We start from the raw sequence: 14,698 nt of genomic DNA, 5'->3' as shown, positions 1-14,698 counted from the left end.
TTTTTGCAAAGAACTCACTTCAGTTTGAACCTTAAAAGGAGAAATTAGAAACCGTTTCAGAAAAATATTCCTTAAATTTTTAATATAAACATTATAAAACATATATTGACATTTATTGGATAAAAGAGACCAACAGGTTTATTTAATGTTTTAACCTTTTTCTGACTTTATTTTTCAGTTTACTACATAGCTATAATTTTGTTTCCGTTTAGCAAAAGGAATAATTTTACTTCCAAGAAAAACATTTTTTGTTAAAAGTCATGTTATCGATATTTAAAAGATTGTTCTTTCATGTAAAATCTGCTCATTACAGAAAGACATTTTATATTTTATAATTCAGTAGCTAATCAGTTTTGTTTTCCCTTCTCTGGGATTACATGTGATTTATTTCAAATATATATTATGTTTTACATAGAGAATAATGTGGGGATAACTTTGAAGCTCTAGTGTAATTCATCAAATTATAACCATTATATGGAAAGAATATACAAGCTCCTTTGTAGAAGACCCATTTTTTATATTGTCTCACTAACTTTATTACAGATTCAGTGATACCTATCAGTTGTTTTCTCAGCTTTGTTTGTAAACTAGATAAAGATGAATTCCTAAAGTGCTAAGATCATCAAGAACTAATGACTCTTGATAGTGAGAGGCAGGAAAGTAGAAAACACAGTGAATAATTAGACTCCAAATAATTCATAAATGTAATTTTGGACATAAAGTTACTTTTATTTTGTAAGCAAATAATTCAGAGAGAGAGCAAGTGAGAGAGAATAACTGATTAGTTTTTTTTTTTTTTTTAGATGGAGTTTTGTGCTTGTCTCTCAGGCTGGAGTGTAATGGCGGATCTCGGCCTCTGCCTCCCGGGTTCAAGCCATTCTCCTGCCTCGGGCTCCCAAGTAGCTGGGATTACAGGCATGCACCACCATGCCTGGCTAATTTTAGTATTTTTAGTAGAGATGGGGTTTTGCCATGTTGGTCAGGCTGGTCTCAAACTCCTGACATCAGGTGATCCACCCACCTCGGCCTCCCAAAGTGCTGGGATTACAGGTGTGAGCCAACGCGCCCGGCCAGAACTGACTTGTTTTAATTACTGATAAAAGTAAACGGCAGGCCGAGTTTGGTGGTTCATGCCTTTAATCCAAGCACTTTGGGAAGACAAGGTGGGCAGATCACTTGAGACTAGGAGTTTGAGGCCAGCCTGGCCAACATGGTAAAACCCCATCTCTACCAAAAATACAAAAAATTGGCTGGGCATGGTGGTGCATGCCTGTAGTCCTAGCTTCTTGGGAGGCTGAGGTGGGAGGATCGCTTGAACCTAAGACACAGAGATTGCAGTGAGCTGTGATTACGCCACTGCATGCTAGCCTGGCCAACAGAGTGAGACTCTGTCTCCAAAACAAAAAAAAGACGGTGACATGGCCCAACATTTGCAAAAGGAGAGGGATGAAAGACATCTCTAAGTGGCTCCTAAATCCTAGAGAATGTATTGTCTCTGTGGTTAATATTTCACTATACGTTTACTGTCCCTTTGTTAACACAAAATTTTTTGGTTTAGATTTAGATTGCTAGTGTTCTCTAAACTAAAATAGATTATTATCACAGTTATCATGCATATTGCAATGACATAGAAAAAGATAGGAAATTATTATTTAATCTGGTAACTACAATGAAGGTAAAACCAGTAGAAAGCCAATTCAAAACAGAAGGTTATTTAGCACATTCACTCAAAATTTCCCTAAGTCCTAACACATATACCCTGTAAGTCAAAAAGAAAAAATCTTGGAATTAAATCCCATTGTGTTTGTTTTACTAAACGAGAGGAATTTAAAAGAGTATGTCTATATTTTAATTGAAACAGCTCAGAAACAGAAAGTCAAATACTGCTTGTTCTCACTTATAAGTGGTAGCTATATAATGTGTACACGTGGACATAGAGTGTGGAATGATAAACACTGAAGGCTTGGGAGGGTGGGGGAGTGGCAGGGGGTGGATACTGACAAATTACTTAATGGGTACAAGGTACATTATTCGGGGGATGGATATACTAAAAGACTAGACTTCACTACTACATAATACAACCATGTAACAAAATTACACTTGTATCCCTTAAAATTATACCCCCTAAAAAAGAGTGTCCTATTTTGATTTCAATTGGATGTTTCCCTTCTTTTCCTTAAGGGCACTGGCACTGGCACACAGAATTGGCACAATCCATCAGCAGTCAGGCTCTGGGAGCCCCATACCTTCTGACACAGGGTGGTAGTCTTCTCCAGAGGTGGCCGAGCCATCCTTGGTGTGGACTCGCACAATGGAAACCTTTGAAGTGTCTCCTTGGCGAATCACTGGAATTCTTATAACCACCGACTTTCCAGGTTCTTTGGGTTCAGTGACACTAAATTTGGTTTCTCCAAATTTAATAACAGTCTCTAAAATTGTGGGAAACAAAGACAAATGAAATTGTTAGTAAGGGGAGTGCTTTTCCTCCATTTCTAATGTCTGTTTCCATGTGGGAGGGGATAAATGACCATTACACTCCTGGCTTCTCTCTGTCCCCTCACTCAAAATTAGTGATGTGTGTGGAAGGAAAAGCTGGCATGTGTTGTCCAGCTCCTTCCAGGGATCTAACCAGCCCCCAGAGAGCATGTGCCGCCAGCTCTCTGTATGTGCCATAAATTACACCTGAGCAGGCCACTGAAGGTGGGTGGGGAGGGAGGAAACTGTTGGTCCCCCTGTAGCCAAGGGTGTGTATACAGTAGAGAGCCAGTATGGATGTTTGAGAATTAGTGTTTGGATATAAGCCACATTCTCCAGCGTCAACTTTATCAGTTTTAATGGTTTATTTTGTTCCCCATTTGTTTGTCTTTTTGCTATTTCTCAATTGCTTAAGAACCCTAGTCATAAAGCAGAGGAGGTGGAGGCATTTTTCTGAGTCACTTAAAACCTTGACTTGGGTGGATTTTAGTTTCTAATTTACAGTTGAACAAACAAAAAAAGATTTCTTACTGTCAGCATCATCTCGGATCCTTATGAGAGTTTCGTTTTGTTCACCAACTGCAGCCCCAAAGGGAGAGTTGCTTTGTGGAGTGCCGAGTACCAGGCGGAGCTCCTCTGCCTCCTCATAGAGCACATCGTCCACCAGCTCAAGAATGCAGGGCTTTTCAGTCTCACCTGGAACAACAATGTCAGCAGGTCAATCACATCCCATAGGAATCTATCTACAACCAGAATGTGAGCACCATAAGGGCAAGTTTGTTGATTTTCCCTGCTGTATCAGTGCAATAAATAGTGTTTGGCATGCAATAAGCCTTCAGTAGATATTTGCTCAATCAGTGAATAAATATTTAAGTATATGCAAAGACCAGCCCTTATTTGTATGGGGAATTTCTTTGATTTCTGTCTTTAAGCTCTGCCACTCATCTTAGAAAACAAGGGGAAAAGCACAAATGCCTATTTTATTTCTGAATTTTTAGTATTACATTCAGAAAGCAAGATTAGCAGCCTTGCACTGGTTGCTCACTGTTAATCTGACCTCAACACTAGTTTCTAGTATTATTAACTTTTGACTTACTAAACAAATCATTGAGCCAAGTTTAATTCCTAGCATTGTAAAATTTGTACATTTGATATGCTTTCGTCCACTGAATAAGTTTTGAATAAACCATATATCACATCACTGAAAATCAATAAGTTAATGCAGATACCAAAAGGGCATTCATTCAACCTGTTAAAAATCGATTTCACTTTCCTCATTTAGTGCACATAAAACCATGCCATACGCCTGTTGACATCGAGGAACTTGTATTTCCCTGATACATATTTCTGAGTAAAAATTCAGCTTCCTCAAATTTCATGAAAAAATTTCAAGCTCAAGCTTACCAGGGAGGAATGTGATAATGGAGATATCAGTGTTTGGGCGTTCTTCAAAGTCCATCATCACCTGTGCAGACCCCTGCCGGGTGTAGCATCTCACTGAAGATCTGTACTGGACATCCCCACTCCTATGGATCATTGTAATTATCTGCCCATCACTTTCGCTGCCAGTATATATTCGTTCTTTGAATTGCATCTTAGGCACTGCAAAAACAAAGGATTAAACAGAAATTTCCTTGTGGAAAATGGCATTTCAGAAGATGTGACTTAGTGGAAAGAATAATGGAAAGTAAGTGAGAAGAACTGGATTCTGTCTCCATTCAGTCACTTGCCAATGTTTTGACCTTGAGCAAATCACTTAAGAGTTTTGATTTCCTTACCTTTGACATTTTGCTCTGCCTGTTTGGTAAAGTAAGGGTATGCAATGAAATGCTAAAAAATAGATAAAACCACAAACCTTAAGATATTTGTGTCTATATGTTTCTTAGTCATGAGCCTTTCAGAATTTCCTGACATTAAGAACACTAAATATTGTGCACATAATTACAAGCATAGTTTACTCAGATCATGTGGATAAGCTGACTGTGTGTGTGGTGTGTGTGATTTTTAGGTGAAACCTATGCTAGGTTAATTATGTATAGGGCTCATTGACAATAGGTGAGACTCCTCTAAGCACTGTTGAAATCATCATGATTGAAGAGTGTTCAGAATTCCCTTGTGATGACGTGTCAGAGAGCTCTGCCATGTGTCCAGCAAAGGGTTGTCCCAGAACAGCATTTTTGGCACATTATTAGAGAAATTTTATGAGTGTCTAGGGAAAGGAGATGACAGACAGTGTCTTGTGCTCTGAAGTGGAGAAAGATTATTGACACTCAGGAGTCTGTGCAGTTCTACGTGTTTCCAGCCAACTGTGGTGAGGGGAATTCTTGAGGCACAATCAAGATACTGATGACATTATATTTTTTTCTCTTTAAGATTTGAGAGAAAGAATAAAAGTTTTATTCTGAGACTGTCTAATTCTATCAAAATCATCAGGAGGAGAAAGGTGTGGTCAGCTAGGGTATTTGTATGAGTTGGACTGTGTTCCCCTCAAATTCATATGTTGAAATCAACCCCCAATGCCTGAGGATGTGACCTTATTGGTAGGCTGGGTCTTGACAGAAGTAATTAAGTTACAATGAGGTCTTTAGGGTGGGCTCTAGTCCAATGTGACAGGTGTCCTCATAAAAAGGGGAAAATTAGACAGAGACACATACAAGGAACATCATGTGAAGAGACATAGGTACGACACGGCCATCTTCAAGCCAAGGAGAGAGGCCTGGAACCTCCTTCCCTGACAGCCCTCAGAAGGAAGCGAGCCTGCCAACACCTTAATTTTGGACTTCCAGCCAACAACTATGAGATAATAAATTTCTGTTATTTAAGCCACCCCGACAGTGGTACTTGGTTATGCAAGCCCTAGCAAACAAACGAATATATATATATATAGTTTATCATCTTGCTTATCATATATGTATAAACCTTAGCTTATGATTTCACTTATCATTGTAAATTATAAAATTAATAAACACTCACAATCAGAGACAGAGTCATTTATGGACACTGTGGCTTTGCTGGGCTCGCCAAGGGCTGCGTTCATAGGCATACGAAGCACCAGTTCAAATTTCTCAATTCCCTCCAGCACTGGTTGTCCAAGGTCATCCAGAATGACAACACGAACAGGTTGCATGCTGACTCCAGGTGCAAAATCTAAATTACAGCTGATGCCCACATAGTCTGTTCCAGCTATGACAGTAACAAAAAAATATTCAGCTGGAGACTAATTAAATTTCAAAAAATTATAAGACATAAATTATGTAATTGTGTTTATAATTCTTCTTTTAAAAAATAGAGACCAGCATAACCCTACAGAAAAGTACATTTAATAAAATGCAAAAGATTAGTATCTAGATAACTACTGTGGTGATAGATCAAAAGACCAGCTGCTGAAATTTATCCATGTTTCATGGTTAGACTTTGGATTTGTTATTTTAGCTTTCTGTGTTATAGTTCCTCTAACTTTAGTTTGAAAATTCTCTAATAAAGGTAACAAAAATCAGGCTTAGAAAAATCAGCATATCAATCAAATATATGATCCTCATAAATTACATATGAAAGAGACATTTAAAATTTTGTTAACATTAATTAAGTATTTATGTATCTTTGCTGGAGCTGCTGTAGAACATCCTACTTAGGTATATGGTTGCCTGTTAGTTATAGCAACACATTTAAGGGGTACCAGCTCTGCCCACACTCCATCCACCTTTGTTCCAGGCAATGAGAGAAGCTTCTTCTCTTTGATCTTTAATTTAATATTTTTCAGACAAAGGGGGTTATATCTAGTGTTGATACCTCCATTTATATCTAAAGTAGTTAAAAACAAAACTGTCTTTTAATCTGTAGACACTACATCCACAAAGACTGACAGTGGTGGGCAATAGATCGATAATATTGCTTCTTTCTTTGTTTTCATACCTTCTGCTCCTCTGACTTTCATTTTGTATTTACTTTACCTCCAAATGTGCAACTTCGCTTGAGTATATCTGTCTTTAATTCATTTTGTAGGATGTCTGTATCTCCCTGTGGTTCTTTTTATATTTTTTCTTTTCCTCTGCTTCTTCCCCTTTGCTCTTATTTCTCTCTCTCCCTCCCCTCATCTCTGATTTGAATCGTTCTCTTAAAAATGATTAATTTAGTTAAACAAATGTTTAACAGGCACCTGCTACATGCAAAGCACTATACTGCTTCCACTACATTAAAAAAGTTAAAACCTAAGGGTGACTTTTAAAATGATATAACCTGTGCTTGCTTTGTGTGATGAATGCATGATGTGTGTATGACATGCATGTGTGTTCTCGTGTGTGTGTACATGAGAAAGTTTGTATTGTTGGTCATTTGGAAAAAAAAGGGAAATTTTGAATTCTATGCTTGCTGTAAACTTTATAATCAACTTTTTGGAGATGTGGATCCCGGAATAAAATGCAGATATGTGCTAGTTAGTACATTTTTTATAATGAAGTGTGGAAAAAACCTTTTGGATCTGAAGTATTTATAGGGACACATGGTTAAAATAAGGAGACAGCCAACTGAAGACACATGCCTGCATAATACCTAAATGTCATAGGTTTCTGTGGGGATAGATTATGTGCAGCAAGATGATTTTCCTGCCTATAATGCCACAGCATTCAGCAATACTAGATTTAATGAGAGTAGAGAAACACTTCATGGAAATATAGGCCTCAGTATATAGATTCTTTGAGTCTTAACGTTTGTAACCTAGCTTCTGATTCATGGCCCTTAAATGTACTTTCCCAAAGTAGTAAATAAAGCCTAGATTTACCTCCTAGAGCAATAATTTCAGCAAAAACAATACACCCAGCCAAACGGCTTTAATAGAAGTGAAGTATTTCAGCTTTAAATAAATTTGTGCCATGGTCATTGAAAATTGCAGAACAATCAAAAGAGCCGAGCGGGAAACTGCTCACCATCTGCAGAGGGAGGATCTGTTTTCCGAGACCTCACTGTGACACTAGAAGACTTGGACAGGTCAGTGCCTGTTCTCCACACCTGCACTTCTACGTAGCCAGCACTCTCATCCACAGAGTATTCCACATCACCAAAGTAGAAGATGGGTTCTGTTAAGAAAGGAACAGAAATCATTTCTGTTATTTTTATTTTTTAGCATCAAACTCTATTGACATGATTCCAAAGAAGAGTATGCTTACTCTTAGGGACTTCCTTATATCATCGTACTTTTTTCCTTTTAGTGAGATAATATCTCTTCAATCTGTACTTTTCAGGTCAAAATATTACTGCTTACAATCGAACATACACACAGTAAAGTGCCTAATAAAACATTCTCATCTTGAGGCATAGGTTTGTTTGTCCTTCATATGTGGGATTATAAGTGGCTTCTAAAAGTGCCTTTGGAAACTTAGTTGGAAAAATAGAACTAAATGAAACAAAACACATACCTGATTTTGTTTGTTTGTTTATTTGGCCCACCCACTCATTTTATTATCTCCTACCAAGTTTGCACTCTGGAACAGAGCTATAACTTTTTGCATTACCATTTTCTGGTCCATTAGATTTGGGCTTATTTCAGTGTATGTGGATGTGCCATAATTACAAGGGTTAGAACCTGCTGTCATAACTAGACTGAATATATGATTGCTAGTCCTGAAGACTGCAGGGCCTGATTGCAGGTTGCCTGTAGAGTGTTGGAGATGCTCTATACCAAGTGAGACTTTACTAAATAAATAATCTCATACAAAGAGATTAATATTAATTCTAAACACACATGAAAATGAGGCAGATTCAGTCACTAAACTAGGGCACATGCTTTGGGATCTTCGTATTTTTTTCCAATACTGGTGATAAACTTGAATTGATCTATTCATTGTTTCTGCCTGACTCAAACTGTGACCAATGGTTTACCTTGTGATAGAGCTGCTAGAAGTCTGAGGTTTAGCAGTCAGCTGACCAATGATAAAACAGAGATTTAATTTGTGATCTTACTGTAAAAAAAAATTTATTTTGAGTTATATAGAGGCTATGGGAAGTTGCAAAAGTAGTATATACTTCACTCATTTTGAGCTTAGTTTTATAAGCAATTATTAAGAAAAATTATGTCACCCAGAATAAGGTTAATGATAATAGTTACCATGTATGAACAGACACAGGTGAATGTACACACATAAGGTGAACAACCCTTTGACTTGACACTTTCTAGTCACCTGGCTCTAGTTTTACAAGATTCAAAAGGACTGAATCTAAAAGAACATGCAACTCACATTACTGTCCCTTAAGAAGGCAGGCCACTAAAACATGATATCATGTTTCAGAGCAACTAATTGAATTCCCACACATACCAAATTAAGCAAAACTCTACAACAATGGCTCACAAAGCCACTTGGAAAGCCAAAGCAAATTCATTTTGGGCATTGCTCAAGTGAGTATGATTTCTTTATTTCCTTGCCCCAAATAAATTACCTTTATTTAAACTGGAAAAGTTTGTTTTCTTTGTTTCTTCACATGGTGGGCATGATAAAAATCATACAGCCCCTTCAAATTCTTGAATAGTACAAAACCAACCTTAGAAATTTTGTTCATATATTTTGGTTGAGGAGGTGATGAATGTCCCTACAGCATAGTTAACCTCCTTCTTAACCTTTCAACTTGGACAGTGCTAGGGTACATGAGTGTACGTGTATAGACGAAGGTGTTGTCTGTTAACCTCAGTCAAAGCAGACCTCAACTACAAGCCAATACATTCCTGACATTTCCCACACTGAGGTAGGGTGCAAAGGTGAAGACAGAGAGCTCTGAAAATGCATCTTCTAACCAGATGGCCAAACCAGGCACATCTGTAAGTCTTTTAAAAGGCTTCTGTAACTACCACAGAGGCTTGATCACCTGCATCCAACAAGTGATCTCTGTTTAAGTCTCTTCACATTCCTGGCAAACCACATCATCACCCAAATTAGGTTTCCGAGTTATCGGAGAGAGCTGTGAAATGCAGTTAAGGGAGGACCTTTTACTTAACAACGATACATCCCCATCTTCCTATCTCCCAACTCCTCACAGACACATAACAAAAAAGGAACATAATAAAATCAAGTGAGTGAATATACAACTGCTAAACACCAAATAAGCTACACATCAGGGACCAAATGGTGTGTTGCATATTTCAGACTCATTCTGTCAACTCCAAAACATGTAGTTTTACTTTATAGCTTAATGTGTAGTTTTTATTTTTATTTTTTATTTTTATTTTTATTTTTTGAGACGGAGCCTCGCTCTGTCACCCAGGCTGGAGTGCAGTGGCGCGATCTCGGCTCACTGCAAGCTCCGCCTCCCGGGTTCACGCCATTCTCCCGCCTCAGCCTCTCCGAGTAGCTGGGACTACAGGCGCCCGCCACCACGCCCGGCTAATTTTTTTTTGTATTTTTTTTTTTAGTAGAGACAGGGTTTCGCCGTGGTCTCGATCTCCTGACCTCGTGATCCGCCCGCCTCGGCCTCCCAAAGTGCTGGGATTACAAGCGTGAGCCACCGCGCCAGGCCAATGTGTAGTTTTTATAAGAAAAATATGGAAGTCTTATGTATGTAGTACCCTGAAAACTTCTATCTAAGTTGTCATTCGAAATGAAGACGAATGAGTTGCCATGTATGTACAGACACGTGTTTTATATGCATGTGTGTGTATCTGTGCGAGTGTGTATGTAAGCAAGACAGAGAGAGAGAAAGAAAGAGGTGGGGGTGGCATGGCACATGTGACAATATTATAAAAATAAAAGGGATATGAATGATGCAAACAACATTATTCCGTTGCCTACTGCATAATATATTGTTATCTCCTGTAGAAAGAAGGAAGGAGAATGGAAATGGGATTTTAACCCTAAATCCTTCAACTTTAATACAGTGCTAATAAAAGGAGTTAGAAAAGTTAATTAACTATTTCCTTAAAGCTTTTGATTATGAGTAGATTTATGTATATGATTTTTCTCCCTCTTTGTGCTCCACTGATGATAATTGAAAAACTGGTCAAATAATCAATTACAATTACGGTAGTTAAAGTTTGATGTGATTATTATGAGATTAAAATACATTCAGTAGTTTCTATAAGAAAAAAAAAACTCTGCTAACTACCTAGTTTCTTGCGCCATGAATTAAAAAAACGGTTAAACATCAACATATTTTTTCAGTGTTAGATGAGTGAGAACTAAAAAGAAGTAATGATTATGTTTATTTCAATTTCTCAGCATCTTTTCAAAATATCTAAAATTTGAATATTGTTTATAATCATTACCACTGGGAGAAAACCTTATGTAATATGAGTGAGTTAAAGACACATCAAGCAGTAAGTTGAGTTATAAATGTCACTTAAGAAAAATTGCAAGATGTTCCTGGAACATTTTAATGAGTACTAAAGCAAGAGGAAGGAATAAAATAATAAATAGATGTGACTGTCATGCCTTTGAAAGGTATCTATTCAAAATCCAGAATAATTGCTTGTCCCCAAAAAATTATTATTTATGAGTAAGACTTTTAACTCACCTCTTTCTTTGGTAAACTTTTTTTTTTTTTGTCCTAGAAACTTGGTTTCTTTTAAGAAAATAAGTAAACTGAAGATGTCTATAGATCAGTTATGGAAATACCCCTACCCCATTACAATTTAAAGTAAACTAGAAGCCTATTCAATTCTTTAATTCAGCTCCTAAATACACACTGTGCCTTGTACCATGTTTAAGTTCACAGACTTAATGGATAAAACAACCAGTGGAGGATATTATTACTTGGAATAAGAGGATGATCAAAGAAAGCCACACATCTCATAGCCTACACCCACCTAAGACGATAAAACAGTCATTGCTCAGCACTCCACCACCCTCAGATGACACTCCAGAATGCAGAGGAAAGATAAGTTTATCCAAATCGTCTGTGAGCAGTGCAAGGGGGGTTTTGAATTGGCCTAGTGAGTGTGAAATTCATAAGGGAAGCCAAACTCTACACTCTATCCCTTGAGGTCTTTATACTTTTAAATAAAGGACATAGATCAAGGCGTTGACTACAGAAAAGTCTATTTTAGCTCATTAAACATAAATGCGCTTCTCAAGGTTGGAGATACTTTCACTACCTACAGCACAGATAGGATCACATTTATTTCCTACAAAGGTAGAAGAGGTGGACAGGTGAGCAATACAGCACAGATACTTGCAACAAAGACAAAGAGAAACAATTTAAGTTTCTTTCCCAGAGGGAAAATTTTCCCAGTGTCTAGATGGATGTTTACAATTACATTGTGTCTCCTGAGATGAAAGGAAGAGGTGCCAGTAGTAATTGCTATCTGGAGCCAAATCTTATTTACCCATGTGGGGATAGACCATCATTCAAGTAAGCTTTGTAGATCTAACCAATGTGTTTGCTTAGAACTGAATGAAGTAAAAGCTTTAGTGCTGCCTTTTTGTCTGGTGCTGAAAATAATACAAATGAATTGTTTCCAACTGAGATCTTTCTTCTGAGCTGTATTGCCTAATCAATCCACATCCCATGGGCAACTCAAGGTGAACTTCTCCATAACAGAGTCCACAGGGTCACCTCCACTCCCCTTCCCCGGGTTTCTCTCTGTCTCATTGTCACTAATCCAGCTGTAGGCAGTAACACCTTCCATTTGAGTTTTCCCAGCAACCACTTAACCAGGCTCTTAAGGAAAGTGGTCATTCCTCAAAGCAAATCTCATCATCGTACGCCCTTTGCTGAAAGCCTCTCAACCTTCCTTACTGTTCTTGGGATTATTCACAAGCTACTTAACATGGTTTACAAGACACTGAAACATTTGGTCTTGGTTTGCCTTTTCAACCTCATATTAGCCCCTTTTCTACTAAACAATCCAGTATCTTGAATGTCTTAAATGTGCCCCTCCCAGCCTTTGCTCTATGGCTCTGCTGCTTTGAATGCTCCTCCTTCCTCGTCCGGATACCTTCTGCTCTGCTCATCTTCCAGGCTTCTGTTGAGAAGTCACTTCTATGGGGAGCACCCTGCTTTCCCTACCAAACAAAGCCCTTGCTCAACTTCTACCGTCACTGGGAGTATGTCCCCCACTGTCTCTGAGCTCTCTAAGAGGAGGAATCAAGCTTCCTCTATTCACTGGTACTTCCCTAACACTTAGCTTAATCAATGCAATAGGTGTGCAATCAATATTTGTAGAATGAATTAACATCAAAGTAGAATTATTTATTTGCTACAGCAAATGAATACATATGTCTGTCTTTGTGGTGGGTGAGTCGGAAGAGGACACTCTTAGCATCAGGCAGTGGCAGTTAAGAAGCCTCAGAAGGAGGAGCCAGTGATTTTCTTTGCAGTAAAACGACTTCGTAAAGCTGCCCTTTGAATCGGCAAGAAATTCACGAGGAAGGAAAAGTGAATCAAAATGAACTCAAAGAGAAGAGGCGTTTTTTTTTTTCTTTTCTTTTGAAATACTTTGCCTTCACTGGTTCCCAAATAGGAAGTATACTAGAATTATCCTAGAGGATTTAAAAATACAGATGCTAGGGCCTCATCTCCAACTTTCCAAATCAGAATCTCCAACAGGTGCTTCCAGGCACCTGTGTTTGTTTGTGAAGAGGTTTTAGTTTTTAGAGCAGTTTTAGGTTCATGGCAAAACTGAGCAGAAGATAGAAAGACCTGCACATGCCCCTTGCCTCCACACAGGCACAGCACTGTTGTTAAAAATCTTGACAGGTAACTACCTTGGAGTCAGCAATCTGCGTATTGTTTTAGCTCATTTCAGTGTCTTTAACACTAGTAACTTAATTGCTAGATACCATAGTAGTTGTTTTAAATTCAGTACCTTATTTCATCCTCACAACCACCCACTATATTAATCCCATTTTCACAGATAAGGAAATTAAGGATTAGGGAGATTAAGAGATTTGCCCAAAGTTGTGCTGTACATCAGGGAAATGGCAGAACTAGGATGCATATCTAGATAAAGCCTGTGCCCTTGACTACTATTAAGGCAGGAAAGGAGTCATAAAAGGTTTTCACAAGATTTTTATGGACAAAATTTTTACCTAGCAATTCAATATATGGGGATCCGTCATATAGAAATGCTAACCTAAGTGTTCAAAGATGCATACAAAGGATGGTTCATTGTATTTCATTCATTTGTATTAGGACGCAATTGGAAACAAGCCCAAAATCCATCAGAAAGGGATTAAATTCAGTTCTTTCACAAAATGGACTACCAGACTATAAAGCATATATGTATGTGTGTGTGTGCATGTGTGTGTGTGTGTGTGTGTGTGTGTATATATATATTTTAGTTTTATCCCCCAGGTTAAAAAATATTTGAGATATTGATGCTCTGCGATTCTATATCTTACACTCTCTACTTGGCTTCATCAGCAGCAGTGATAGATTAAAAATTAAAGGTAATTTGGGTTGCAGTGAGCCAATATTGCACCATTGCACTCCAGCCTGGGCGACAGAGCCAGACTCTGCATTAAAAAAAAAAAAAAGGAGAAATCCGGGCAAGGTGGCTGAATAAGAACAGCTCTGGTCTGCAGCACCCAGCAAGGCCAATGGAGAAGGCAGGCGATTTCTGCATTTCCAACTGAGATGCCAAGTTCATCTTATTAGGACTGGTCAGACAGTGGGTGCAGCCCATGGAGGGCAAGCAGAAGCAGGGTGGGGCGTCGCCTCACCTAGTAAGTGCAAGGGGTCGGGGGACTCCCTCTTCTGGCCAAGGGAAGCCGTGAGGGACTGTGCCATGAGGAACTGTGCACTCTGGCCCAAATACTACACTTTTCTCGTGGTCTTCACAACCCACAGACCAGGAGATTCCTTTGGGTGCCTATACCACCAGGACCCTGAGTTTCAAGCACAAAGCTGGGTGGCCATTTGGACAGACACCCAGCTAGCTGCAGGATTTTTTTTTCATACCTCAGTGGTGCCTGGAATACCAGCAAGACAGAACCATTCACTCCCCTGGAAAGGGGGCTGAAGCCAGGGAGCCATGTGGTCTAGCTCAGTGGATCCCACCCCCATGGAGCCCAGCAGGCTAACATCCACTGGCTTGAAATTCTTGCTGCCAGCACAGCAGTCTGAAGTCAACCTGGGACACTTGAGCTTGGTGTGGGAAGGGGTGTCCACCACTATTGAGGCTATTGTAGGCGGTTTTCCCCTCACAGCATAAACAAAGCCTCCAGAAGGCTCAAACTGGGTGGAGCCCATCACAGCACTGCAAAGCCATGGTAGCCAGACTGCCTCTCTAGATTCCTCCTCT

At 38.8% G+C, this 14,698-nt stretch overlaps 1 protein-coding gene across 1 annotated transcript in view; it reads right to left on the bottom strand.

The window, feature by feature from the left end:
* Nucleotides 1-14,698, bottom strand: part of FREM2 (FRAS1 related extracellular matrix 2) — a 187,999-nt gene that overhangs the window by 29,196 nt on the left and 144,105 nt on the right. Inside the window, exons 7-11 of the mRNA XM_055244106.2 lie at nucleotides 7,398-7,547; nucleotides 5,449-5,658; nucleotides 3,880-4,077; nucleotides 3,007-3,171; nucleotides 2,247-2,429 (exon numbers count right to left, since the gene is read on the bottom strand). Of these exons, the coding sequence (XP_055100081.2) occupies nucleotides 2,247-2,429; nucleotides 3,007-3,171; nucleotides 3,880-4,077; nucleotides 5,449-5,658; nucleotides 7,398-7,547 (906 nt within the window). The remainder of the gene's footprint in view (nucleotides 1-2,246; nucleotides 2,430-3,006; nucleotides 3,172-3,879; nucleotides 4,078-5,448; nucleotides 5,659-7,397; nucleotides 7,548-14,698) is intronic.

Source organism: Symphalangus syndactylus, chromosome 15, assembly GCF_028878055.3.
Source record: "Symphalangus syndactylus isolate Jambi chromosome 15, NHGRI_mSymSyn1-v2.1_pri, whole genome shotgun sequence".
Taxonomy (NCBI): Eukaryota; Metazoa; Chordata; class Mammalia; order Primates; family Hylobatidae; genus Symphalangus; species Symphalangus syndactylus.
This window is presented reverse-complemented; position numbering and strand designations above follow the sequence as displayed.